This window comes from Camelina sativa, chromosome 12 (assembly GCF_030686135.1).
Source record: "Camelina sativa cultivar CO46 ecotype springtype chromosome 12, ASM3068613v1".
NCBI classification, from domain to species: domain Eukaryota; kingdom Viridiplantae; phylum Streptophyta; class Magnoliopsida; order Brassicales; family Brassicaceae; genus Camelina; species Camelina sativa.
In genome coordinates this window covers 40,483,604-40,511,543 of record NC_141891.1, presented here as the reverse complement: position 1 = coordinate 40,511,543, position 27,940 = coordinate 40,483,604, and the positions used below count along the sequence as shown (strand labels likewise).

Sequence of the window (27,940 nt, the reverse complement as noted above, 5' to 3'; positions counted from 1 at the left end):
CCAGGATCTGACCTATCCTCCAACTTTTGCTTCCCATTATCTCCCAAGAGTGGACACCGTGAAACATCGTGACAAAGACATTTAATTGTTTAATTGTTTAATTGTTTAATTGTTTGGGCCAATTCATGAATTTGAAGCCCATATACACTACGTGGTTTTTTCATCAGAGAAAAAAGCAAAACAAAATCCAAATCCACATAAACCGTCGTCCGATGAAACTCTATAACCGTCAATAACCGCCGTGATTTTCGAAATAAATACAAAACTCTCATTCGTCATCAAACCATTTCACGCAAGAGACGAAAAACAGTTTAATCGCACACGAAAAAGGAAAAAAACAGAGAAACACACAAATAAAATGGAGAGAACAGAGGAAAGCGTCGGGATCAGAGTTTACACGACGTCGACCCCGCCGAAGAAACCATCACCATCACCACCGTCTCGTTCACCAAAACCCGTCTCAATCTCTTCACTCCCTACACTCCCGGCAGGAGCCACTGCCGGAGGAGGAAGAGGTCGTAAACGTCGCATGGTGGCGCAAGGAGTTCAAAAGACGGTTTCGAAAACATCAATGCTCGTCAACTTCCTTCCGACAGGAACACTCTTGATGTTCGAGATGGTTCTCCCGTCGATCTACCGTGATGGAGACTGTAACGGTATCAACACCCTCATGATCCATCTCCTCTTGCTTCTTTGCGCTATGTCTTGCTTCTTCTTCCACTTCACCGACAGTTTCAAAGCGTCCGATGGGAAGATCTACTACGGGTTCGTTACGCCACGTGGACTCGCTGTGTTCATGAAACCGCCGCCTCCGGAGTTTGGAGGCGGGGATGTGATCGCGGAGGCGGAGATTCCGGTGAGTGATGATAGGTATAAGTTGAAGGTTAACGACTTTGTTCATGCGGTGATGAGTGTTTTGGTGTTTATGGCGATTGCGTTCTCGGACCGAAGAGTTACGGGATGTTTGTTTCCGGGGAAAGAGAAAGAGATGGATCAAGTTATGGAGAGTTTCCCATTGATGGTCGGAATTGTTTGTAGTGCTTTGTTTCTTGTTTTCCCGACCACTCGATATGGTGTTGGTTGCATGACCGCTTAATTCATTTTCACATTTTGTTTCTTCTGTGTGTTTGGTGTGTATTTAGTAAGTATCTATTCTGTATTTTCCTTGTAACTTAGACTATTTGTATTAAACTCCATTGTTCTACTATTTATCTATTGTGTTGTTAAATAAAATGTTGTCGAATCCATCTAGACTTGTTTGACCGGAGCGTATATATATAAACAAAAAAGGTAGAAAATTCTATTTGTACTTATATGTTAAATAAAACTCCATTATATGTTTCTGTTCGTAGTTTCATGTCATACGAAAATTTTAAAATCAAACTACAGAAGTAGTTAGACATACAAAATTAGGCTTCCTGCAAAGATGATAGGTCTCCCCTTGAGATGCGGCTTTAGTGTTCAAATTTGGAACTTGATCAAGGTAAGCCTTCGCCTCTCCCCTTGTATCTTTTACACGTGGACTGCTTTACTTGCCTGGAATAGTCTCAAAACAGAAGCCTCCCTTCCAACACTTCGGAAATTGACTGCTCAAGCGGCTGTCTACCATATTTGGAAGCAGAGGAACACGTCCTGCATAACGACGATCTTTGAAGACATCATCGGGAAGTGAGAAATTTGAGCACCGAAAGGAAGTAAATGAGAAACTTGAAGATCCTCTGGATCCGTTAAATGTTGATTGACACGATCAACTTATTTGCTTGTGAGCTTTTTTAATCTTTTTTCTTGGCATCGTCTACATATTTTAGGTTAAGCTTCTTTTTTTTTTTTTTGGATAAACTTTTGGTTAAGCTTCTTAAACCTTAACTCTTCATTCTAAATGATATTCACATTCCTACAAAAAAAAAAAAAAAAACTAAATAAAAGATGATAGGTCTCAGTGGTCAGATTCTTACTACTAAACCAAATTGGTTCGAGTATTGACCGTAAGAGTTATATCTAGAGATATTGTGATGGATCATCAAGGCCCAAACTTTTCTTGATTATTTGGTTTTTATTTTGGTCAGGACTAAGAAATTAATGTCCATAGTCATCCATACACGGTTCGAACTTGGAAGTTTAAGCGGTGGATGATGACTGGCGATGACCGTTTTGGTATTCTTCTTATTTCAGCCGAAGTTGAGAGGTGTTAAAGAGTTAGTCCTCTTTTATCAGCGTAATCTTTTCAGAGGCTAATCAATTGACACTATATATGTCAGAAATCTTATCTTCTGTCTCCAATGTATTTCTACCGTTCCGGCGTTGTAACAGTTCTTATGATTTTCCACAATATCTTTGTCATCAAGTGTCTCTTTAATATAATTATGAATCTAGCCAGTTTCATTCTACAGAAAAGTTCATTAAATTTCTATTTGAATAGTGTTAACAAGTCAATTGATAATATATACACAATGGGATTGGAAAAGAATAGTAAGTTAAAAAAAAACACATCCGTTAGAAAATCAGTCATGTGATATATGGACGTCACATGCATGCGGACTTTTCGTATTTTATTTTCTTTGTTAGGTCCCCCTCAAATTCGCCCCAGCCGTCGCCTCAAATATCAAATCTCCGTTTGCCCTCTCCGGTGACAGGTGCTTCTCGCCGTAGCTGTAAGAGGACCCTTTGCCCTGTTTATTGCTTTCCTTTCCTTTGCAGTTTAGTGAGCGGAGTTTTCGAGCGAACTTTGGAGTGTTGGGTTTTGGTTGGGGTCTCTTAGATCTAAGAACGGTGGTTTGTTCTTAACGGCCAAGGAGCTGGTGATTTGCCGATGTGCTTAAGTGTCTTGAGAAGGTTCCGTAGGTTATTGTTTTGGCATGGGTTATGGGTTACTTTCTCATCGGCTTGGTTCTCTTTGAGTTGAGCGGATCTGCGGTGTGGTTTCTCCTGTCTCTTTGCTCGGTTGGTTTCCCTAATTGGTGTGGCTTTTACTCTCCATGGTAAGTTTCCTCTCTTCTGTTGGTGGTAGTCTGATAGGGTGGTGAATTTTGGCTCTAGATTGGGGAGTTTTGTGGTTTGGCTAGGGTTGCGACCTGGGTTTTGTGGTTGCGGTTGGAGCGGCCAATTATGTTGGGTTTAGTGGTTTCAAGTTGATATTAGTAATTCCGGAGCTTGTAGTTCCACGGTCCGACTCGAAGAATAAAATGTCTTCTCGCCTCTTCCCTCCCTTTGGTTCCTTTCTTGTGCTTCTCATCGTTTGATTGCCGTTTGTGTTTGTTTTGGCTGTGATTGCGCTATGTCCGCCCAGCCTTTGTCTTGCCTCTCACCCTTGGTCCTCTCTTCCAGCTGTTGATTCCCATAAGGCTTGTCCCCTTTCTAAGCTTTGGCTTCGTTCTGTTAGAAGACGTGCTAGTCTTCTTGGTTTGTAGTAGGCTCTTCTCATGGTTAGTTCGCTGCGGTTGATAGCTTTCTCGCTCTATCATTGTGCTTGTTGAAGCTCAGTTTTAGTGAGAGGTTAGGCTTCGCTCCTTGTCTTTGGCATTGCAGATTTGTGAAGATCTGATTGCTTTTTGAAAGGCTTCTACTCAGATGATTTTGGACGCGGTGTCGTCATCGTCGTATTCGGAAGCGTGTTCGGGTCTTGCTTGCCGGATTATGAAGTTTTTGGTTCTGGTTCTGAGAGATCAGCTCTCTTGAGGATAGGAGGAGGTTGAAGTTAGCTTTGGATTGGCCGTGGGCTTCCTTAGTATTTCTCACTTGCATGTGGTTCAAGAGAAGAGCTTGTCTTGCTTCCTAAGATTAGTATTTGTTTAAGGGTTTAGCCTTGTTGCTTCTGGCTTTAGTTTAAGGGTTCGCCTTCTTCTAGAATCTAAATTCTCTACTTAGTAAGTTTAATTATTGGTTTCTCTTTTAGTTTTCGGGAACTTTTCTTTTGTTCGCCAGTTTAGTTTCTCTTTTTTGGGCTTTAGACTCAGGGGATATTTTATTTTTTGCCGGCTTATGTTGTATTTCACCTTATATCCTTCAAAGCATTATCAATAACATCAGTGACAAAAAAAAGAGATATATGGACGTCACTTTTATATTATAAAGAAATGAAATAGAAAACTAAATAAACGTTTCTTCAGGTCGGGGGAACAACAGTCGGAAAATGATAAAATATGTTTTTCTTAAGAATCTTTTTTTATCAGTCGTCGTGCCTCCAAGTGGGATGATATATTATTAAATGTGAAATCGAAAGGAAAAAAAGAGACTTTATTATAGTATATATTTGAGATTTGGGGTGGTCTGAAATAAAGGTGCCATATATACTTATCCACATAATTGCACTTTTTTGCAATTCGAGTTGGCTTTCAAATACTTATCCATATAATTGCACTTTTCCAAAATCGACTTGGGGTTGATTAGTAACCACAACTTGTAACATCGACTTATTACAGCCACGTATCTCCGATATGTTAAAAAGATTTCATGACCAGACAAAGGCACAAAAAGAGTGAAACACAAAAAAACTGTAGTTCCACTAAATACTTTGTCGCTTTAAAAATATTCTCTCCTTTTTCCAGTAAAAAAATATAAGGGGTGTATTAACATTTAAACAAAATTTAGATGATTTGAGTTTAGATAAGAAATTTATATAATTTTGATTGAATGTAGATAAGTTGTTCTGATACCTATTGAAAATCTTTTAAAATATAGCTTTTCTGTTAAATAAAAATGCTTATGAAAACCAGTCTAAGCCACTATTGGAGTTAAATAATTACTTCAAAAATAGTTAAAATCCAGATTGGTTTTACACTTTTACTTATTCGATTTACCATTTGCTTTGTTAATCAGAATGTAAATGAGAGGAAGATTAGGTTTAACATCTTAAAACTATTCAAAGTATTTTTCAATGACAATCCATTTGAATATATTTTATAAAATCATTACGATAATAATTTTAAATATAAAAAAAAACTACAATTATTATAGCTAGTATTACTTAACTCTTCTCAAAATTAACTATTAGACTAAATATAAACTGAATTAAAATTTAAGAGATTTTTAAAATACAAAATGGTTGATTTTCAAGGTGTCTTATGGTTGGTGAAGTGTGATGGTAGTTGTATATTTGTATCTATGGTCATGGTAAGTTCCTGCTTTTTTCCATGTTGGTTTGCTACTAGTTTGTCGTTGGTGTGAAATCTATCCAATTTTATTAATGTTATCAAGAAAGTTTTATGAAAGTCTTTAGTATTTTTGTTTAATTATAGTATTTAGATTACATTTTCTCTATGACATTTATTTTTCTTTAGATTTGTATCTTTCTATAGTTTTAATTAGTTATCATATACTTTAGGAAAAATGTTTATCAGCTACTTGAAGTATACCCCAACACATAGCCACACATACAAACAATATAAATGTTTTCTTAACTACGTCAACTATTGTCATCACATAAGGATATCCATAAACAAACATAGGTTATGTGTACAACACCATAAACATTCAGTTCTGGTGGTTGGTTCACCGGAATCCGGCGTTGACCAGTGTTGACCGACATTGACCAGTTTTAACCAGCGTTGACCAGAAAAAAAAATATTTTTTTTTTCTTTTTCCTAAAAATAATATTTTTTTTTGTTTTCATGTATTTTTGATAAATAAATAAAAAGATAAATTATTTGTATAGTTTACAAAAATAAAATATAACAACAAAAATTTATACTACAAAAAAATACAAGACAATTATATACCAAAAAAATATTAAAAATTATATGACAAACAAAATTTATGGTATATTTAGTAACTAATGTTGTTAATACATAAAATATACAAAAAAATAATATAATAAAACTATACCACCAAAATTTTATGTATAGCAGATTTTTTCATAAAACTATAACAAATATATACCTTTTCTTTTCAAAAATCATTTTTTATTTTGTATTTTCCAAGGTGGGGATTTTAAATATATATATATATATATATATATATTTACTTATTTATAAGATTATGTCATTTGAAATATATCCAAGACATTGCCAACTATTTCTTTATTTTTAATAAGAAGAAGAAAGGAAGAAAATAATGAAAATTGTATTTATTTACATGAAAGACATATATCTAGAAGATACTTAAAAAACAAAAGTTGATTTTGTAAAATCAAAGGTTGGTTTTGTAAAATCAAAAAAATAGTTGGCAATGCCTTAGATATATTTTAAATGACATAATCTTATAAATAAGTAAAAAGAAAGAAGATATATTTAAAATCTCCACCTTTGAAAATACAAAAAAAAAATGATTGTTAAAAGGAAAAGGTATATATTTGTTATAGTTTTATGAAAAAATCTACTACACATAAAATTTTGTTATATAACTTTTTGTTGTTATATTTTGTTTTTGTAAATTATAAAAATCATTTATCTTTATTTATTTATTTATCAAAAATACATGAAAAAAATTCTTATTTTTAGGAAAAAATAAACTTTTTTTTTGGAATATATTTTCTAGTCAACGCCGGTCAACTCTGGTCAACGTCGGTTAAAACTGGTCAATGTCAGTCAACACTGGTCAATGCCGGATTCCGGTGAACCAACCACTGGAACTGAATGTTTATGGTGTTGTACACATAACCTATATTTGTTTATGGATGTCCTTATGTGATGACAATAGTTGACGTAGTTAAGAAAACATTTATATTGTTTGTATGTGTGGCTATGTGTTGGAGTATACTTCAAATAGCTGACAAATATTTTATATCTATTTTTTAGTTTGCCGGTTTATATAATTTCAACGCTGATCTTTTTTTAGTTTTCCTAATAAAATTTATATTAAAAAATATAAAACTGTAAATGAAGAAAAGGTAAAATTCAGGTGACACTAAAAAAAAAATACAAAACTGTAAAATGGAGAAAAAGTAAAAGAAAAAAAAAGTGCTGACCAGCTTGAAAAGGAAAACAAAAAGAAAGCCAAAACGAGACGAAAAAGAGAAAAAAAAAAAAAAAGAGCAAACCTTTTAAATTGAAAAACAAAAAAGTCCACAAAAACAAAAGTACAAAACTTGTGGCTGAGAAGCCTCACGTGTAATGACGTGGCACTATCGGCGAATCAAAAGGTTGCACAATTCGAAAGATCACACAAAATAAAACAAAAAAGTGTAATCTTTTTCTTTTCTATCTCTCTCTCTCTCTCTCGCAGAGACAAATAAACAAATCCGAGAAATACTCAGACAACCACCGAATACCACAAGACTGTCCTTTCTCTCTCTCTCTCTCTCTCTTTCCACAAATAAAAATTGTAACTTTTTTATTTTCTTCTCGAAAAGTTTCCGCTTTTTTTTCGCTGGAGAAGAAGAAGAAGAAGAAGTGAGAAAAAAAAGAATCATTGATATGGCTGATCCGGCGATTAAGCTGTTTGGGAAGACGATTCCCTTACCTGAGCTTGGTGTTGTTGTTGTTGATTCTTCTTGTTCTAGCTTTACCGAGAATCAAGATCAGAATCCTCTTGTTCGGTTATCAGATTCGTGTACCGGAGATGATGATGATATTGATGAGATGGGTGATTCTGGTTTAGGTGAAGGTGGAGGAGGAGAGAGCGAGAGTGATAAAAAGGTTAGCTTTTTTGTTTTTTGTTTTTTGTTTTTGTGATATATGAATCTGTTTCCTTTATTGATTTTGATGATTACCCATGATTTGTTTAATGGAAATGATTGATGGGTTGATCTTAGATTGGTCCAAATCCGTAGCTTTTTTTTGGGAAAAGGTTTGGTTTTGGTATGTTTATGTTGAACTAGGTTTTCACCACTTTTTGGGGATTGTAAAAAAAAATTGTAAATCTTAGATTCTCAAAAGAGTCTTTTTTTTTTCTAAATCAATAAGTGTTTCGAGATCTCAATCTGTTCTGTCTTTCGGTGAGTCAAGTTCTCCATATTGAATTGCTGAAGAACTTTGAGGGTTTATTCCAATCTTAGGCACTTGATTAACAAATAAGTATTTTTGCTTCTCTGGTTCTGTTGATGCTTTAAACTTGATACCTGAAACCATTAATTTCATTGTATGGATACATAGTTTGATGCTTCTAGCTTTAGCTTCTGTTTTGTTGTTTGTTTGATTAAGATACAGAACAACGAATTCTTTGTCTGGTTTCTTATGAATATCATTGTGAATATGTTTTTATGTTGTTCTCAGGAAATCCAGGAAGAAAAAGATAATGACTGTCAGGATGAGTTACTGAAGCATGAATCTAATGAGGTTACTGCGACATCGGGTGTAACTGACAAGACGGAAACAACAAAGGCTGCAAAGACGAATGAAGAGTCGTCACCGAATGAGACGGGTGGTAATACTACTGCTTGCTCTCAAGAGGCGAAGTTAAAGAAACCTGATAAGATTCTACCGTGTCCGCGATGTAACAGCATGGAAACCAAGTTCTGTTACTACAACAACTATAATGTTAACCAACCTCGCCATTTCTGCAAGAAATGTCAGAGATATTGGACAGCTGGTGGAACGATGAGGAATGTTCCGGTTGGTGCAGGGAGACGCAAGAACAAGAGTCCTGCTTCTCATTATAACCGTCATGTTAGCATAACATCTGCGGAAGCCATGCAGAAGGCGGCGAGAACCGATCTTCAACATCCTAATGGTGCGAACCTTCTCACTTTTGGCTCTGATTCAGTGCTCTGTGAATCCATGGCTTCCGGTTTGAATCTTGCTGAGAAGTCGATGCTGAAAACACAAACCACATTGCAAGAACCTAATGAAGGCTTGAAGGTTACGGTTCCTTTAAACCCGCCAAATGAAGAGGCTGGAACAGTCAGCCCATTGCCAAAAGTTCCTTGCTTTCCTGGACCACCACCAGCTTGGCCTTATGCGTGGAACGGAGTTTCATGGACGGTTTTACCGTTTTACCCTCCACCTGCTTATTGGAGTTGCCCGGGAGTTTCACCAGGGGCATGGAACAGTTTCACTTGGATGCCGCAACCCAATTCACCATCTGGCTCCAGTCCAAATTCTCCAACTCTAGGTAAACATTCACGTGACGAGAACGCTGATGAAGCTTGTGAAGAAACTGAGTCACTTGGTAGAGAGAAAAGCAAACCTGAGAGATGCTTGTGGGTTCCCAAGACATTGAGGGTCGATGATCCAGAAGAAGCTGCTAAAAGCTCCATCTGGGAAACATTAGGGATCAAAAAAGACGAAAACGCAGACACTTTTGGAGCTTTCAGATCATCAACCAAAGAAAAAAGCAGTCTTTCTGAAGGAAAGCTTCCGGGAAGAAGACTGGAGTTGCAAGCGAATCCTGCTGCTCTTTCTAGGTCAACAAACTTCCATGAGACATCATAAAAGGAAGTACCAAATTAAGAAGCTGATTTGATTGTTTTTGGGTTCAGTCTTGTGTTCGAAGAAAGCAGGTGAGTCCTTTTGTACATATAGCTCTATATATAAAATATATATACACAGGTATGTGTATATGTATAATGGTTGACATAGCGAGGGAGAAGTAGTTCTTTTTTGGGTTGCAGAGTGAAAAGTTTGTTGTATCATTATATGGAAAACCCCCCAAAAACTGTAGTTAAATAAATCTTGCAAGAAATAACTTATTTTCCATTCAAATTTATACTTGTTTGGTTAGCTACAATCTTGCATCAAACTTGTTATCAGCTTCTGCAGAGAAGCGAACCACTGTCTTTAGCTTCGTAGATGACCATGATATCAGGCGTATACTACTATGGTACATCAGGTTTGCTCTAGTAGTGTGAAGAGAAGATATTGCAAGCTGCACAAAAATATACTTTGATAAAGAACCAACACTGAATGTGAGAATAGATTGACAGAGTCAGCTATATATTAGAAATCTCATATTGACCAAAACAACCAATGAAACAACGTTTTGATTGGATAAAATAAGCAAAATAGTATATTTAATATTGAAAAGTTTGTGAAAAACGCCAAAAGAAAAAGAAAGCCACTACCTTGTCACTTCCAATTTCCAGGAAATTTACTAAGGAAAGATTAGTTGCAATTGTGACATTATTTCGTGTTTGTCTTATTAAAACCCCCAAATGGCCAAATCACCCAGATCTAGAATAACCAAAAATAGCTAATAGTATTAAAATAAGACTAAATATACTTTTAAAAATATTTGAAAAATTAATATTCGGTGATACATTATGTTTGTTATCATTAATATAAGATGTTTATATATGAACAAATCTTATGTATATTTTAATAAATTTATACATAAAAAATATTCAAATATTTTGACTTCTAAATCTAAATACATTTATCCGAAAATTTTAAATATCTCTTTTTTTTTTTTTTGATGAAATCTTGGTCAATTTCAATTGAAGGTAAATTAATAAATCTTAGATAAGGGGGTGTTATTAGATTCTAATTTATAAAGAATTGTGAAGATTTCAACAAAATCATCAAAAGTGAATAAGTGAAAGATTTTTAATTATTGCTAGAGAGTATTCTATAGTTTTGTTGATTAGTTTTCTAAAATCTTGTAAAATGCTCCAAACAATCTATATATTTTTGTAATATTTTCCATGACTTTATTTTGTGAAGAAAATGTATAAAATCATGAACCAATAACATAATAATTGAATTAATTAACAATCCTAGATTCTTTTGTTTTAATTGAATAACAAAGAACTTTTAATGACTTTATAAAAGTCTGAATATAATAACCCAAATTTGTTAAGATTTTAAATAATTTTTTACAAATCACAAACTAATAACAATAAACTTTAGCAATGTTTAACAAAATCTTGATCTAATAACAACAGATTCTACATAACATTTAAAGTCTTCAAAACTCTATTCAAATCTCAAACCAATAATTCTATTCAAATCTAATATTTTAAAGGCAATATATTATGTATGGCAATTTTTTTTAGCTAACTCTTAGGTGTTGAGTTAGAATCATTAATTGCTAATATGGTATGAGTAAAAAAAAGTACCGAACAATAAAAGGATTTTAAAGAGGATGATGAGGTGTAAAAGATGTGCAAAGGGCTCTCGACAACGCCGGAGATATAGGCATGGTTATTAAGAATGGTGAAGAGTACTTTGTGCATAAAGTTGATGTTTATAATAGGCAACTTCATATGGATGAAAGAAAATGCATGTATGAGATAGATGCTGCACATTTTTCCCTGTGCAATCATGGTGGAGAGGAAGCAGTTTTTGCCATTGCTGAGAATGTGTCTCAGCTCATTGGAAAAACTCGATGGTGTATTTGAATAGTATAGCAAAGGGTTGTGTAGCGAATATTGCTGCCAAACTCGTGATCATAGAGACATGTTGCAGTATCAATGATATGATTGGGTACAATATGGTTATGGATGTTGAGAAAAAATGACTGATAATACCTTGAAAGAGTGTCTTGGTGGAACCTATAAGCGGAAACACCAGCTTCAGCGTAGCATTCATCGCAGCTGCAAGAGGCTATATAATTGTGGATGAAGTCAGCGATTTCAAGTGAGGAAGCTATAGAAACAGCAAAGCAACTATCTCTTAAGGATGCATTTTATATGACTTTATATGAACAAATCATAAACTATTTATCGTGATATCTCTGTTTTGTTCATTACTTCATTGTATAGAATAAACACATACACTCTATTATATATTATTTTAAGACTAAATCAGTCATCAAATTTATAGAATGCAATCTTTTAGACAGTTTTTGATTGTTTGTTTTGTACAAACAGTGCCGATTAAGCATTTTATGTCTTAAGACAAATTTTAAATCAAACTTCTCAACATACCAAAAACCAAAAGGTTATTTTTATTCTAATAAAACAAAAAGAATATTAACACTGTTTTATGGGCCCTTTCACAACAAATTTTAATCTTTTTTTTGTATGAAAACAAAAATTATCAAGAAATTTTTGTTTGAAAACTTTTATTTACCATCTATGGACATAAATAATCGCACTGTTAGCCCTTGTATGCCTTGTAATTTCTATATCAATGGTACTCTTGTGACAAGAAAATTCTTAAATATTTACAATAAATTGATACCGTATATTACTCTGATTTTAAATAATCCAAATAATTCAGTAAGATTACATGTAGCACTGCTGCACTGGACACTTAAATGTATTACATGTATAACAAATTGATTAACAAAATATGAAAAGTATGAATTGGTAAACAAACATGCAAGAGGTTTAGCAAACAAAAATGGATTATTAACCAACAGAGTAAAAGTTCGAACTTCATGTTTAATAAAATATGATGTGTTTTCATAACATATATGGAGTATGACTTGTATGAATTGTGTAGTATCGTTTATGACTTCTAAGTACTCGTTTTCTTATCATTTATCCGTGACTTGTTTGACCAAACGTTGGAGTAATCAAAAAAATGATGACTAATTATTTGAAATAGAGGCTTATAAACTTGTGTCGACTTTAGTATAAGCTTGAAAGGCATCTGGAAACGTGTTAGAATTATCTTCACATCGGAAGATTAATTGTGGAAATCAAGCTGTAGGAAATTTTCATTTGCTTTTATGATTTTCTTAGTCTACGTGTGTCTCTGTCTAATTTAGTCTTGGCAAAAAAATTTATAAAACAAAGTAAAATACCCACATATGAAATTTTGGTATAAAATTAGACTAATTACAGTAAGAGAATAAACTGAAGCACGACTTGACAATTCAAATCATGAACAAAAAATATGTTGATTTAGTCTACATATAAACTGATAAGAAAACAAATTATACCTCTAGAGATCAAAAACCGTATTATAAGACACGACATAATTTTAAACTTTACAACTTTATGTAAGGGTCACCAATCAAAACCTTAATTCTAATACCACACATTAGATGTATATAATACAATTTAATAGTAATCTGACCAAGCTTCCCATCAAATAAGTACAAAAAAACAACTCCCCCACCAAATGGTGCACAAGAAATTTCCTCTTAATTAATTCATATCTTTACACTAAAGTCTATTTGTAAGTTTCCCCTTTCCCTTTCCATCTTCTTGGTCTCTTCTTCCAACTGCAACTTCCTCTCCTTTGCCTCTCCACCAAAACTCTGTCCACATTGACTTATTCATCATGTATATATATTGACATGAAACAAACTCATATCTCCCACATCTCCTACTTACCATTTACTACTTTGTGATTCATTCATTTGCCTAGTTTAGTTTTTGAAAAATATAACATTAACATCAAGTTATGACTGAGAACCAGTTATATAGCTTTATAACCATGGAGAAGAAGAGTTCACTGTCTAAATGCGACCAGTCCTCTTCTTTTTCTTTCCGTTTGTTTGGTCTGATCAACTTCTTCCTCATCAGTTTTTCCAGATGGGTTTCTTTTGCTCAGACATTTTTCTCCAGGTTCTGGCCTCTTCTTCACCACCAGCAATGTGTTTCTGAGAAGAAGAGCAAAGATCTCGAGTTCCAAACTTCGATCAAACGCGAAGATGACGGTCTTTGCAGAGAAGATGTAGTGATGGTGATGAAGAGCTTAGGACTTGTCGCCGATTCAGGAAGCGAGGGACTTCAAAAACGATACAGTTCCGAGGATCTTTCTAATCTGTTTGAAGAGAAAGAGCCAAGCTTGGAGGAAGTGAAGCAAGCTTTTGATGTCTTTGATGAAAACAGAGATGGGTTTATCGATCCAATAGATTTGCAAAGAGTTTTGACTATCCTTGGCTTCAAGCAAGAATCTAACCTTGAGAGTTGCAGGAGAATGATCAGATCATTCGATGGAAATAAAGACGGAAGAATTGATTTCTATGGATTTGTTAAATTCATGGAGAACCACTTCTGCTGAAGTCAGTATTTCTTGAAGTAACAATCTATCAATTTATGCACTTGTTTTCTTCATGCTTTTGAGATTGTGTCTGTTAATATTGTTGTCTCAGAACCATGTATAAATTTCTAAACTTTCGTATCAGAAGCCCCCTAAAAGCCAATGAGATTGGAAATAATTGTCACAGACATGAATAATCTGCCAAAACATAGAGGCTAAGCCTAACAAAAACCGAACTGTTAGACGCTAATTACACCTACAAATTGATGACTAGAGCAAGAAATGAATTGCAACTTATTTTATCACTACTTATGATGAGGCCGCAAGAGAGACGCAAGAGGTCTCCGTCACACTAATCAGCTTTGGATTCAAACCTTCACCAGTAATCACAACAAGAACACTTACCATCACGGAAATGATGGAACCGGTTGGAATCTCTGATAACTATGTATCGTTTTGAGACCTTGGAGATAAGCTTAATTGCAGAGTGACAATCATCACATATCCTCACGTTTTTAGTCACGTACAATGGCGAGTTCTCTGGCGTTTTCATCAGACCGTACGCCACAGCTAGCTTCTCACTATGATAAGAGAGGTGATCTTCTCTTTGTTCTTCATCTACATCATGGAAATCTCCAGCAACATCAGGCGAATACCCTAATGGCCTAATCTTTGACAAAACTTCCTTCACCTTTGCATAAATCAGATCAATCTCCTGGTGTTGGTTTTCCTCTGCAAGAAACACATGGGTTTGATTACGTATCCCTATCCAGCTTACTCCAGGCTCCTTCTTAACACCTCTTTTGTTCATCAAAGAACGCACTTTCGCCACGCCTTCCCACTCCCTTGACCTGGCATGGATGTTGGATAACAATATGTAAACTCCCGAATCTTTTGGATGCTTCTCAATAGCATATTCTGCTACCTGCTTTCCTAAATTGTAATTCCGACGAACATAACAAGCATTTAACAAAGCTCTCCATGCAACAACGTCCCATTCAATTGGAGCTGTTCTCATGAAAATTTCAGCCCTCTTAAACAATCCAGCCTTGCTCAAAAGTCCAACAATGCATGTATAATGCTGTAGATCAGGCTGAACATTAAATTGCTTCATTAGCTGGTCAAAGTAATAAAGCCCTTGCTCCACGAAACCAGTATGGCTACAAGCCTGCAAAATGCCGATAAAAGTTATGCGGTTGGGAAGCTCTCCTGCATACATCATTCTATCAAAGGCTTCAAGCGCTTCCTTTCCCAATCCATGATGTGAGAATCCACATATCAATGTGTTCCAAGTAACAATATCCCTAAAAGCCATGCCTGAGAATGTTTTCCTTGCATCCTCAATGCTGCCACTTTTGGCGTACATGTTAACCAGTGCATTCCCAACCATTAAATGGTTCCTATAACCAGATTTCAGAACAAGCCCATGAATAAGATCACCCTGTTTTAGAAGTGACAGCTCTGCAATTGAGTTCAACACAATGGCAAAAGTGTACTCATTAGGTGGAACATCTTTAGTTCCCATCTTTGCAAACAGATTCAGAACCTCCTCAAAAGACTTATCCTGGAAGTAAGCATCCATGATCGTTGTACTCAAGACAATATTTCGAGCATGTGTATCGTCGTAAACTCTCTGAGCATAGATGACTTTACCACATTTCCCATACATATTAATGAGTGCACCACTTGCCTCAACTTCAGTGTTGAAACCAAACCGTACCATTCGGCTATGAATCTGCCGAGCCAAATCCAAATCTCTGAGATTGGAGCAGAGCCGTAAAGTAGACAAATACGTGATTTTATCCCAAACCAAATCCTCCTTAGCCATCCTTCTCAAAACATCAGCCCCTTCTTTAAAAGCACCACGCTCTAAATAACCACTAAGAGCCGAACTAAACACAGAAAGATCACAATAAGGAAGATGATCCAAAACTCGAAAAGCCTCTCTGGTTCCCGAACATAAAGAATACATGTAGACAAGAGTATTCCGTACATACTCATGAGAGATCAAATCACATCTAAGAAAATACCCATGTAACTGTTTACCTTCTTTAATCCTCCCGGAGGTTGAACAAGACTTTAAAACCACAGTAGCTACAAACTCATTAGGTCTCGATTCACCAGAAAAGACCATACTTTTAAACAGCTTCAAAACTTCTAAATCAAACCCAGAATTCTGATAACCCTTCATCATCGCACACCAAGAAACAACATTTCTCTTAGGCATTAAATCGAACAGCTTGCGTGCACGAACAGTCTTTCCGCATTTCACGTAAAGATTGATCAGAGAATTGATCTGAAACGCGTCCTCACCTCGAGATGATTGGTTCGTGACAATCAAATGAGCGTGAATCGATTCGCCAGTTCTTAGATAGCTTGAATTAGCACATACTTTCAAAAGCTCGTTAAGACGATCAATGGGGATAAGAGGTTTGTTTGGTTTAGGTAATAAAGACCCGAGTTTGTTCCACTTTAACAGTCGTTGTTCGATCACTGACAAAGCGGACATGGCTTCAAAATTGCTCCTTTTGTTTTCTTCGCAAAGTAACCAGAGAGAGATTTATGAAGAAGGTGCTCACTCGTGTCTTTGACTTTGACCTATTTAACTCGTGTCTTTTGAGTTTTTTTTTTTTTGTTTTTTTGTTTTTTAATACATTGTGGCAATTAGGGATGACCACGGTTACGGTTTATCAACCACCGGTTACAGTTAGAAATTTTATTTAACCTTAACTATAATCATTTAATAAATGGTTAAATGGTTACGGTTGAATACGGTTCCGATTGAAGCGGTTACGGTTATATATGGTTACAGTTATTTGATAATATGATACGATTAATATTATTTGATGATATAATATAACTGATATTATTTATTTATAATTAATATGTTCTTTTAGTGTATTCATATTTCTATATATCATATAATTCATATTAAATAAATAATTATTAGTATATTTTATTATATTTTTAAAACGGTTACAGTTAATAAATTACGGTTTAACTATGCGGTTAACAAACGGTTTTGATACGGTTACGGTTAATTAACGGTTATGGTTAATATAATTTAACCACAGATTTACTGTTAACGGTTACGATTTTTAACCATTTTATATGGTTACGGTCTGGTTACGGTCCGAAATACGGTTACGGTTTGATTTTGGTCATGCCTAGTCGCAATAGGTTAACATAGCGATATATGTGTGTCGGTTATGGTTAATATAATTTAACCACAGATTTACGGTTAACATTTACGGTTTTTAACCATTTTATATGGTTATGGTCTGGTTACGGACCAAGATACGGTTACGGTTTGATTTTAGTCATGCCTAGTCGCAATAGGTTAACATAGCGATATTGGGTCGGGTCGTTTCAGTATGAAATATATAATTAAAATATATATATATATATATATATGTGTATATATATATAGAGATATATGTGTGTGTTATTTTTTTGGATGGTTTTTAAATTGTTAATATCATTTTGTTCAAAATAATGATAATAAGCAACAAGGCTTATGCCATAAATGAATTCTGAATATAAAAAATTAATACATAAAAATAAATCTATATTAGAATATAAAAGAAGAGAAATCTGATAATATTAATTTTGATTTGAAAATTATAAATTCTATCATACATATTATTATTATTATTAGACAAAAGACAACTCAGAGCTGTCAGAAAATATATCTTTAAGAAAATGTGCAATTTTGTATTTCCTTGTTTAGAGGAATAATTAAATAAAAAACTACAAGTGACAACTAAGAAATAATAAGCATTGAATTTATTTTTCTTTAGGAATTATATATGAATATTTTAATCATAACAATATTATATATATATACGATACATTGTATAAACAAAACATAAAATTAGCTAAGAGTTTGGCCGGAGAAAAAATCCGACGAGAGACGCGATCGTTAGATCTTACATTACGTCAACAATGTCGCGTATGCACTGGACTACCGATCGTCATCACCGTTTTGTTGAAGCTGTTGAATTTCTTGGTGGCGAAAGAAGTAAGCGATTTTCTTTAAATCTAAAACAAAGTCGATTCCTCTGTAGTAAAACAGAGTATCCCAAAATTTTGTCATTGAAATCAACTGTCTCTTTCATTAAGATACCTCCCCTCTCATTATTTTCGATGATTCTGTCTTATCCATGATCAAATTTCTCTTTATGTATCATTTTTCGATTCATTATAGTTAATATTCTTAATTGCAGCGGCAACACCTAAGAAAATTTTGAACTTTATGGGTGGAAGAGGCCTTACTTTATCACAAATTAAAAGCCATCTCCAGGTCCTTATAATTCATACACACATGATATGTATCCATGATATGTATCCATATAAAAGCTATATATGCATCTATGTACATAATTAAATATATGTGTTTACTTTCAATAGATGTATAGGAACAAGAAAGAAGGAGTATCTGTAAAAGGTAAATAACTATCATACCATTTAGAGTTAAATATGTTTGCGTTGTAACTTTGCATAGGGCAATACATGCATCGATGTTCAACATAGTGCATAGTGAATTTATTATGTTATTTTTATGCAGAAAGGAGAATGATACAGAAAATGAATCAGAGGCAGTCTCAGCAGTACCTTGAGATCTATGAATGTATTCCAGATGCTATCCAAAATCAACAAAAGTAATTAAATTAGGTTATTGCATAATCATTATTTTGTGGTAATTTGTTAGTTAACTATCTTTTTCAATTTCTTATATGCTACAATTGGATAGTACTAAGAAGGTAACCCCAACGGAAGTATCTTGCAAGTCTCTCTATCAATCTTCAAGGGTAAATTTTCCTTTTTTTTTTTTTTTGCATTTCTTACCTTATAAAGTATTTATTTTCATCAACTTGTAGATTCGATGCATATGAATTATATAGATGTATATTTTATGGCAGGTGGGAAAAAATGAAAACAGAGACAATGATGTCATAGCTTCTGGGGATGGTACAAATGATGAAGAAGACATGTCTCTTGAACTCACTCTTGGTCTCAAGTACTAAGTGGACTTTGGTTTCAATTTTTTTTTTCTATGCTAGCTCCCTATTTATATAATGCTTATATGGGATAAGAAATAAAAATTTTACAATATGTTATGGTAATTTTCATCCCTTATTTGGGTGAAAGATTATTTTATAAAATATTTCTGTTTTATCAATATTTCTATATTGCAAGTCTCAAGGAAACAATATAGTAGTTTCAAACCAATTTTAAGCTTTTGAATGGTACAAACAAAGTGTTTGCTTAATGGTTATGAAAAATATGTGCAAAGGAACAAACTTAAAACAAAGAAAAGATTGTTTTGGGTAAAATCTAATTCAAGTTTGAAAAGATTTGGTTGGCCTCAATATTTTTATAGGTATATTATTTAAAGAAATATATTTTCCTGTTTGACTAAAACAAGAAATATATTTTCCTACTTTATATAATATTTTCCTGTTTGACTATATATATATATATATATGTTTGGACAATTCCTTCTTTTGTATGATATTTGTTAACAAAAAAAAAAAAAACTTCCATGTATCATATAACTATAATTAGAATTGACACTTTATCTTATTGGCTGGACAAGATTTCTTATCCTCTCTCTATTGGGGTATATAAGATATTTATTTTTAAATTATATTATATATCTCTTTTTTTTGTTTGACCGTATTATTTATCTCTTCAAAATTTTAAGTTTATTACTTTAGTTTACTTTATTACTTTTATAAAATAAAACCAGTACTGGTCAAAACAACAATCTATACCTTGAAGAAATATTTCAATTGGCTAACGCTAACCATCTATTTCTGGTTAACAAAATAATAACACTGTCATTATTTTCCGGTTTTATGGTCAAGACTTCTCTGATTGTTACCGCTTTGGTTTATACAATACTACATTTATTATACGCGCGTTGCGCAGGACTATCATTTTTTTTATTATTAATACGATCCATTGAATATAATTATAATTATTCAATATTTAAAATAGAAATCTATACAAATGTTAAACTTATTTTATAAATTGATATATAACTTATCTATTTCGTTTAACATTTTTTCACAATTATTTTTTTTCTTTTTTTTCGGTATACACTCGTTATCTCTTGCATTTACTCTCTTTTCACATTTTATTATGTAACAACCCGTCCCGTGGACCCCACTAGCCTCCGCTAGCTTGTCCCCATAGGCCCTAAGCTGGCTCTGCAGGGCATCAATCCTAACCCTTTACCGTGGAAAGGAACTCACATCCAAATCCACTAGTAGGTTAATAGTGCGCCAGACGTTCCTCGAACCCTAGTCCCCATCCTTTAACAAACTTCCATAGGACAAGCTGTACGGGTTGTCACAAGATGATTCAAGATTAAAGATTGTTGGGGATGAATGTGATGATTGGAAAGAGTGGTTGTCTACACTAGTATCCAATGCAAATATTGAGTTTTCTCAACCGACCAAGACAGACAAGCGGATACAAGAAAGAATATGTCTTGGTTTGCTTGTGAAATCTCGATTTTTATTTCGAAATTAATTTTGATTAAACACTTTCTTTTCCCATCTTTCACATTCATCTATAACAATATTCAACCTTGAATCTTCTTTAAACATACTTTTTTTTTTCTTTCTCCACAATCTTTATTGCTCTCATCTCCCAATTCTTCTAAGGAATGTTATTACAAATAGCCTATGATTGTTAGGTGTTTCATTGATACAAAGTTGAGGGAACAATCAGCAGTGTCATCATCAAAAGCTAAAAATCACTTTGATAGAGCAATGAATTGTAGTTTTTAAATTAATTAAGAATTGAATCTTTGACGCAATAACATAAACTTTTTTTTTTTTTTTTGGTCAAACAAAATCTTCATTCAAATTAAAACCTCAAAAGAGGACAATTCATACAACTTGAAGCAAAGGCAATACAATGGGAAAAGAAAAGATAAGGGCTCCATGAGTTTTTCAAGGTGATGCTCAACTTTGAAAGGCTTGCATTCTTTGAAAAATCTTTTGGGACCAAAGCGGATTCGAACATGAAGACACGCTTCTCGACATCCTCGACCAAGGAATGGTCATAAACGGCTCGCGCAAGAAATGCATAAGAGCTTTTCAAAAAGTGTTCCAATGATGGGACACATGTAGGGTTCCTCGCCATCAAAGGAAGGTTCACAAGCATTGGATCAAAGTCCGTCATACTTTCACAAACAAATTTCAAGGCTCTAGATGAAACTACAACCTGGAAACGCAAACAATGAATGTAAAACTGTAACAAAGCAGGTGGGTCCTCCCTCACATGAAACCAAAGGCCATGGAGGTAAAGGAATTCCACACAAAGCTTGTAGTCAGCTTGACAATGAGATAAGAGATCAGACCCGAGCTTCAGTGCTTTAGACGAGTGGTTAGACAAGGGGTTGGGGATTCAAGGGGCGCGTGATACAAAGTTTCCATTTGAACTTGACAAGAGTATCTATCTAGCCATCCTAGAAGGTCTTTTGCTATGCTAACATGGTGTTCTGCACCAGTCAAAACAAAGACATAAAGGCCTAAAGGGATTGAGGTGGATAGAATTTTCGGCAATCTAAGACACATTGAGATCAGAGTTGTATCAGCTAGGGGGAAGAGGTGGTTGAATTCGTCAGATGGGGTTAAGGGGAAGTGGTAAATGGACAGATTTCTAAAGCCCCCCATTACAGACCCAACAAGAGCGATTCAAAGGCAAGTAAAAATACTTATTCAAGCAAAAGCTCCCATACCACAAATCCCTAAGAGACACATCCAGGAAACACAAGAGAAAGAGTTTTATATCGGACCTGGGCTATTTTGTGTATGAGATTTGGAGGCTGATGGACTTAGACCTTATAAGTAGAGTTGGGCCGAAGTTAGGAACATGGCCCGTTAAGGGAAACCCTAGTTTCTCTATTACTGGCCAATCGGTTGGTGAGATCGGCAGCTGCCCGAGAACGGTGGTGGAGGGATTTGAATCACCTCCGATGATTGAAAGCCCGACGGGAACATACGGTGGCCATGGTCCGAGTTCTGGGAGGAGCTCCAAAGCTTCGTTTCTTTTTTGGTCATCGTTAAGAGCAGAGAGTTCATCAAATCCCTCATTCCTCCTTTGAAGCTTTGAATTCCAGATCTGACCAAAGATGAAGCAATTGAAGACATGGTGTAGTGACCCTCACTGCAGGATAAATTTTTCCTGAAGAATTGACCCGGAAAGGGATCAAAAGGAAGAGAGTTGGAAGCAGGAAAGAATTACCGAGAGATGTCCGGGGAAAAAGTAAATCGAGCAACAGGCCGATCGATGGTACGTACCAGTGTACGCGGTACACGCAGGAAAGCGTACAGAGACGAACGAGTGGACGTTCATGCAGATAGTACCAAAAACAAAGAGGGTTACGGGAAACGGGAAGGAACCCGCTAAAATAATATTTTAATAAGGTGGAGTTAGTGGAGTGGAGGAAATTAATTAAATATTCATAATGGAGGAACCACTAAGGAATTATTTAATCGATGGAGAGGAAAGTGGAGAGGAATATTCCCTCCCACTCGATTTTTGTCTCAAGAAGAAGTGGAGGAATTATTTAATCACACAAGAGTGTGAGTGGAGAAGAATATTCCTAGATGCCATCAAAAATGAGTGAGTGGAGGGGAATATACTTTGATGCCATGCAACTTGGATGAATGTAAGCGTGACACACCGCCCATGAGGTGTCAACACCACATGCCTAAGTCATGAGAAGGCGACACCTCAGCTCTTTTGCATGTCTCCATTACTTCAGAGAGCATAGATCTGAACTAGATTATTGTCAACGACTCAATCTAGTGTCAGTTTGCATGTGCATATAGTTGCATTTCTGCTTGATTTTCTTGTTAGAATTTCTTGAGTTTTGCATGCACCTTGAGTTGGTTGCTCAGTGTGGGATGTGCTCCATGGTAGATCTTATGCATGATCGCGGATCTACATTTTAGATCTATTGCATGTGAGGTTAAGTGGTGGTATTTAGTGTTTTATAAGTTCTATAAGGCTTACAAACTTGAGTACCCACTTTTGAGAGGACTTGGTGTGTTATAAGTTCTTTAAGGCTTATAAACATAATTACCCATAAAATGGAAGGTCTTAGTGTGTGGTGTTGTGTCAGGAGGGCCAACAGCCATAAGCACACTAAGACAGAGATGTGTCTGACCTTCGCCCGGTTGATTACGACATGCATCAGACATAAGGGTTGTATTGGATGTCGAATTCTCGGAGAGACTTGGTTAGCTACCATGGCCTAAGCTCTACATGATGGTGTAGTTTATGTGGAAATTTCCGATTGCATGCCTTGGGTGGATGCAATGCGGAGAAAATGGGTGATTGGCGAGAGGCAGCATATATGGGCCCTAGTAAACTTATTTAAAAATATTTTTCTTTTTATTCAAGTTTACATGTTTGTAGATTGCTTGCATTTGCTGTGATTAGCTTCCGCATGCATTTCTCTGCTTGATTGCTTGTTGTGTGTTGCATGATTGATTCCTTGTGATTTGGGGTTGGGATGTGAATCTAATCTTCTGCAGGGACCCCTGATACTCACTAAGTAATCTTAGATTACTTATGATAGTGTTTTGTCCTGCAGGCAATCAGTAGAGGGTGTTAGAGGTTGTGTTGGACAATAGGAGCCCGGAAAGTAGATTTTTGTGCCTTTGTGTAAAGAAAAAGTATGTTTATATTTTATATAAAAAATCTGTATAATCTTTTTGGCATTAGGCCTGGCCATAAAACGTTATAAATATTTTGTTAAGACTTATGAAATATTTTTTTTTATTTAATGAAAGAATCGGTTTTATATTTGAATACAAGTATCGGCTCATAGATCCTTGTCCGGGACAGCACAACACTTGGGCATCGCAAAGGTAGAAAAGCCTAAGTGGTATCTATAGTGGTGGAAACCTCACCGATGGACCGGTCAAGGCCATAAATGGGTTTTAGAACCTCGGCCGGGTCGTTGGTGATTGTTTCCAAAGTGGCGTCTCAGGGCTGTTATGGGTATTTCTCGCCATAGGACGGTTCGGGAGCGTTACAACGGTGGTATCAGAGCGTGAATATGATGCTTCGTTATACTCGTATTGTTTTCAATTTTTTTTTTTTGAGTCAAGAGTCGCATAAGGGATTTTAGGAATTCCGGTTCGTTCAACACTTTAGGTAGATGGGATTAAGTACCTTGCTATCGATGGCTGCAGATGTCTGGTCGAGGTTTAGGGAGAACTGGATCGAGAGACTCTTCACCAGAGCAAGAGGAGAGATGGGGACAACCGTTCGGTCATGAGGAGAGTTGGGGTCAACCGTTTGAGCCTGAGGAATGGGGTCCGTATTTTGGTGATGAGTCAGATTATGATGCACATGTTCACCGCACACCAGATGCGAGTGACATGTTTGGTTGGGATAATCCTGGAGATACTCCAAGGTATTCTCTGTGGGGATCGGTACGCTATGAGACGCCGTAGTTTGTGTATCCACAAACTCGGGAGTACACACCCGTTGGGCCATTCCCTGCATATCGAAGTGCAACGATGCCGAGAGGAGATCGAGTGAACCCAGAAGGAAATACTGGTGGACAGACACACACGTCTGAGACACAACAAACTCTTGCGATAATACGGACCTTGCTGACACACATGATACAACAACAACAATAACGACAACAAAGTCGAGGAGACCCACTGGCAGAGACGCCAATAGGAAAATTTGTGAAGTTGGTAAAGATGATGAATCATCTAGGTGTTCCAAAATTCAAAGGAGAAACAAACACGGTACAGGCGGACAGATGGTTGTGCAATTTGGAGATGCATTTCGATACGTCCGAATGCCCAACAGAGTACCGAACACGGATTACAATCAACCTTTTAGAGGAAGATGCATGAGCTTGGTGGGAAACCGTGTCTTCTCGCTACCGTTATGTGTCGGTAACATGAGAAACATTCAAGAAAGAATTCGAGCTCAAGTATTTCCCTCCTGAATCTCGTGATCGTTTGGAGGAACAGTTCATAAGTTTGGAACAAGGAGATAAGAGTGTGAGGGCATATGGTCAGATCTTTACAAGACTTCATAAGTACTTGTATAATGGAAATGACGATGAAGCTTCGATGGTTCGAATGTTCCTGAAGGGACTTTGACCAGAGATTTCAAGCCGGCTTCGAGCTGTAACCTATGCGAGTGTCTCTGAGCTCGAGGAGAGAGCTGTTAATGTGGAAGAAGGGATTGAGTTAGAGAGACTCAAGATGCTTCGAGAGAAGAGCAAGGACGGTGTACCACTAGGGAAGGTGGTGAAATTTCGGAAAAACAACCAAGAGATCAACCGAAATAAGAATAGTAACCGTGGCAAGGGTGGTATGATTGTGAATCAAGGTGGACGCACATCGGTAAACATGGATCCAAGGGGATGTTATATGTGCGGTCAGGTCGGAAACTTTGCCCGATCTTGTCCAACACTTGTGGAAACCAAGTCCCCCAAACTTGCGTTAGTCACATGCTTCTTTTGTGGAGAAACTGGCCATTACGCGACCTCATGTCCTCTGAAGCCAACAAAGCCAAACGCCCAGCCTTCCAACCGAGCTGCAACAATGTCGTCAGTTAAGGAACCCCCATCGAAGAAGCAAGCAACCCCAACTAATATTTATGCCTTAGGAATAGAACCAGCCAAACCCTCTGGATCTCAGAAATGTCCCATAACATGTTAGTATGGGTTCTAACTCCTTTTGTCTGTGATTGTGTGATTGGGTGTTGCATTTTGGTTTTGCATGCATATTTATTTATTCATGCATTAGGAATATCACTGGTCGGTGGTAATCAGTCGCCACTGAGGACCCGAAGAATCACACAGCCGGGAATTGTTCACACAGCCGAGAATCAGTGAACGTGATTGTTCACACAGCCGGGAATCAGTCGCCACTGAGGACCCGAAGAATGCTGAGAGAAGTGTCAGTGGTTGTTCAGGATGTGAATCTTCATACGAATCTGCTTGTGATGCCTTTAGAGAGATTCGAAGTCATACTGGGTATGGACTGGCTGTCAGGATACGAAGCTCATCTTGACTGCAATAAAAGCAGAGTTATCCTCGAGAGAAGAGGGAGGACACCTCTAATCTTCCATGGGATCAGTCCTAGTAAAGGGGCCTATTTCGCGTCAGCGATAAGAGTGGGAAACTCAATTGAAAGGAGGGTGTATATTTAGTCACTCTAACTGTTGTTGGAGGAGACGATGCTGAAGACTAAAGGTTGGAGATATCGATATACTCAGTGACTATGAGGATGTGTTCAAGCCATTAATTTGGAACAGGAGCTACCCCAATTGCTAAGGCACCATATCAAATGGCTCCAGCTGAGTTAGCGGAACTCAAAAAGCAATTGGAAGATTTACTTGAGAAGGGATTTATTGTTCATCACCATGGGGAGCCCCAATATTGTTTGTAAAAAAGAGGGATGGTAGTATGCGGTTAGTCATAGATTACCGTGGGATTAACAATATCACTATCAAGGATAAGTACCCACTACCGCGGATAGATGACTTGTTGGATCAACTTAGGGGAGCGTGTTGGTTTTCGAAGATTGATCTAGCCTCAGGCTATCATTAGATTTCAATCTCTGAACCAGACATAATGAAGAATGTCTTTAGGACAAGGTACGGTCAGTATGAGTTTGCAGTGATGTCATTTGGATTCACTAATTCGCCGGCAGCATTCATGCGCTTAATCAATGATGTATTTCACGACTATTTGGATAAATTCGTGATAATATTTATTGATGATATTCTCATCTACTCCAAGAGTGCTGAGGAGCATCAAGAGCACTTAAGGAAGGTCTTGGAGAGACTAAGAGAGCAAAAGTTATTTGCAAAATTTAGTAAGTGCAAGTTTTGGCAAAGGAAAATTGGTTTTCTAGGCCATCAAGTTTAGGAGAAAGGAGTATCAGCAGATCCAGAAAAGATTATTGCAATTCAATAATGGCTGAAGCCTACAACCGTGATGGAAGTACGAAGTTTCTTAGGACTTGCTGGTTATTACCGAAAGTTCGTTAAGGGATTTTCTTCGTTAGCAAAACCCTTGACGCGACTTACGGGTAAGGGAGTTCCATTTATTTGGAACGCGGAGGTGCATGAAGCATTTGAAAAGTTGAAGGAAGCCTTGACGACAGCCCAAGTGTTAGCTCTACCAGAGCCTAACCAACCGTATTCAGTTTATACGGACGCCTCAAGAGTTGGCGTGGGAGGTGTGTTAATGCAAGGAGACAAAGTGATTGCATACGCATCAAGACAGCTTAGAAAACATGAAGAGAATTATCCTACGCACGATTTGGAAATGGCTGCTGTAGTGTTTGCGTTAAGGATATGGAGGTCCTACCTGTATGGAGAGACGGTCCAGGTATTTACTGATCACCAAAGTCTTAAATATCTGTTCACACAGCCAGACCTCAATTTGTGGCAAAGGAGATGGATGAGTTAATTGCCGATTATGATCTGAAGTTTCATTATCATCCGGGAAAAGCTAATGTAGTAGCAGATGCCTTGAGCCGTCGAAGGGTTGACATAGATGTGGAAAAAGACATGGAATCATTGTCTGAAGAATTTAAGAAGGTAAGACTATTCGCCTTGGAAGGAGAGTCTAGTGAGCCGTTAGGACTGCAAGCCGTGATGCATGCTAGTCTTTTACGACAGATCCATGAATAGTAACCAATGGATGAGAATCTTAAGAAGATTGTTGAAGAGATGAGGAGTTTGGATGGGCCAAACGTGTGTGGCTACCATTTGGCAGATGATGGTACGCTACTACTTAACGGGAAAATCACAGTTCCAAACCGGGGTGGACTGTGACAGGAAATCTTAAGAGCAGCACACACTTTTGCCTTAAGCATTCATCTAGGAAGCACCAAGATGTATCGAGATGTTCGAAGGTACTATCATTGGCCTGGAATGAAACAGGAAATCGCAAAGTGGGTGAGTTAATGCAACTCATGCCAAAAGGTGAAAGTGGAGCATCAAGTACCAGCAGGATTGCTACACAACTTACCTATACCCTCGTGGAAGTGGGAGTCGATCTCGATGGATTTCATCAGAGGATTACCCACAAGGCCGGGAAGGGCTAATGAAGCAGTTTGGGTAGTGGTGGATCGTTTGACCAAGGTCGCACACTTGGTTGCGGTCAAGAGCACAGATCA

At 36.4% G+C, this 27,940-nt stretch overlaps 7 protein-coding genes and 1 long non-coding RNA gene across 9 annotated transcripts; 5 read left to right on the top strand and 3 right to left on the bottom strand.

Moving 5' to 3' along the window:
• The first annotated feature begins 288 nt into the window (after window positions 1-288).
• LOC104732887 (protein DMP9) lies at window positions 289-1,233 on the top strand. Its single transcript, XM_010452484.2, has one exon. It carries the CDS (start codon window positions 359-361, stop codon window positions 1,094-1,096), a length of 738 nt encoding a protein of 245 aa, XP_010450786.1. The 5' UTR covers window positions 289-358; the 3' UTR covers window positions 1,097-1,233.
• A 5,864-nt stretch (window positions 1,234-7,097) lies between these two features.
• LOC104733994 (cyclic dof factor 2-like) lies at window positions 7,098-9,575 on the top strand. Of its 2 annotated transcripts, XM_087477469.1 has the most exons (3): window positions 7,105-7,571; window positions 8,148-8,785; window positions 9,202-9,575. In XM_087477469.1, exons 1-3 carry the CDS (start codon window positions 7,350-7,352, stop codon window positions 9,218-9,220), a joined length of 879 nt encoding a protein of 292 aa, XP_087333595.1. In that variant the 5' UTR covers window positions 7,105-7,349; the 3' UTR covers window positions 9,221-9,575. The 2 variants fall into 2 exon arrangements, with proteins under 2 accessions (XP_087333594.1, XP_087333595.1); XM_087477468.1 differs by having other exon boundaries at window positions 7,098-7,571; window positions 8,148-9,575.
• Window positions 9,117-10,472, bottom strand: LOC147933397 (uncharacterized). The gene is made up of 2 exons (XR_015573760.1): window positions 9,935-10,472; window positions 9,117-9,738 (listed from the first exon to the last, which is right to left on the bottom strand). It is a non-coding gene; the product is annotated as an uncharacterized LOC147933397 (long non-coding RNA).
• Window positions 10,473-13,078: 2,606 nt separating this feature from the next.
• Window positions 13,079-16,331, bottom strand: LOC104732885 (pentatricopeptide repeat-containing protein At5g39680). Its single transcript, XM_010452482.3, has one exon. It carries the CDS (start codon window positions 16,255-16,257, stop codon window positions 14,125-14,127), a length of 2,133 nt encoding a protein of 710 aa, XP_010450784.2. The 5' UTR covers window positions 16,258-16,331; the 3' UTR covers window positions 13,079-14,124.
• On the top strand, window positions 13,167-13,911 carry LOC104732886 (putative calcium-binding protein CML46). Its single transcript, XM_010452483.3, has one exon. It carries the CDS (start codon window positions 13,167-13,169, stop codon window positions 13,767-13,769), a length of 603 nt encoding a protein of 200 aa, XP_010450785.1. The 3' UTR covers window positions 13,770-13,911.
• Window positions 16,332-17,606: 1,275 nt separating the features above from the next.
• LOC104732884 (uncharacterized) lies at window positions 17,607-18,930 on the top strand. The gene is made up of 6 exons (XM_010452480.3): window positions 17,607-17,769; window positions 17,975-18,051; window positions 18,159-18,195; window positions 18,316-18,409; window positions 18,502-18,559; window positions 18,671-18,930. The coding sequence occupies exons 1-6, from the start codon at window positions 17,694-17,696 to the stop codon at window positions 18,773-18,775; spliced, it is 447 nt and encodes a 148-aa protein (XP_010450782.2). The 5' UTR covers window positions 17,607-17,693; the 3' UTR covers window positions 18,776-18,930.
• Window positions 18,931-20,627: 1,697 nt separating this feature from the next.
• Window positions 20,628-21,161, bottom strand: LOC147933396 (uncharacterized; the record flags this gene model as incomplete). Its single annotated transcript, XM_087477435.1, has 1 exon — window positions 20,628-21,161. A coding segment is annotated over one exon (534 nt), but the record flags the coding sequence as incomplete, so codon positions are not given.
• A 3,394-nt stretch (window positions 21,162-24,555) lies between these two features.
• LOC104733993 (uncharacterized) lies at window positions 24,556-27,452 on the top strand. Its single transcript, XM_010453509.2, has 7 exons — window positions 24,556-24,694; window positions 24,909-25,463; window positions 25,582-25,893; window positions 26,067-26,192; window positions 26,381-26,586; window positions 26,740-27,147; window positions 27,213-27,452. Exons 1-7 carry the CDS (start codon window positions 24,556-24,558, stop codon window positions 27,450-27,452), a joined length of 1,986 nt encoding a protein of 661 aa, XP_010451811.2.
• The last annotated feature ends 488 nt before the right edge of the window (window positions 27,453-27,940 follow it).

Excerpts from the sequence above, each read along its gene's own strand:
- LOC104732884 (XM_010452480.3), top strand. The coding sequence starts at position 17,694 with ATGTCGCGTATGCACTGGACTACCGATCGTCATCACCGTTTTGTTGAA. Across the intron at positions 18,052-18,158 it reads AAATTAAAAGCCATCTCCAG|ATGTATAGGAACAAGAAAGA; the intron begins GTCCTTATAATT and ends TACTTTCAATAG. Across the intron at positions 18,196-18,315 it reads AGAAGGAGTATCTGTAAAAG|AAAGGAGAATGATACAGAAA; the intron begins GTAAATAACTAT and ends ATTTTTATGCAG.
- LOC104732886 (XM_010452483.3), top strand. The coding sequence starts at position 13,167 with ATGACTGAGAACCAGTTATATAGCTTTATAACCATGGAGAAGAAGAGT.
- LOC104732885 (XM_010452482.3), bottom strand. The coding sequence starts at position 16,257 with ATGTCCGCTTTGTCAGTGATCGAACAACGACTGTTAAAGTGGAACAAA.
- LOC104732887 (XM_010452484.2), top strand. The coding sequence starts at position 359 with ATGGAGAGAACAGAGGAAAGCGTCGGGATCAGAGTTTACACGACGTCG.
- LOC104733994 (XM_087477468.1), top strand. The coding sequence starts at position 7,350 with ATGGCTGATCCGGCGATTAAGCTGTTTGGGAAGACGATTCCCTTACCT. Across the intron at positions 7,572-8,147 it reads AGAGCGAGAGTGATAAAAAG|GAAATCCAGGAAGAAAAAGA; the intron begins GTTAGCTTTTTT and ends TGTTGTTCTCAG.
- LOC104733993 (XM_010453509.2), top strand. The coding sequence starts at position 24,556 with ATGGTTGTGCAATTTGGAGATGCATTTCGATACGTCCGAATGCCCAAC. Across the intron at positions 24,695-24,908 it reads CTCGCTACCGTTATGTGTCG|AGATTTCAAGCCGGCTTCGA; the intron begins GTAACATGAGAA and ends GACTTTGACCAG. Across the intron at positions 25,894-26,066 it reads CTTCCATGGGATCAGTCCTA|GAGCTACCCCAATTGCTAAG; the intron begins GTAAAGGGGCCT and ends AATTTGGAACAG.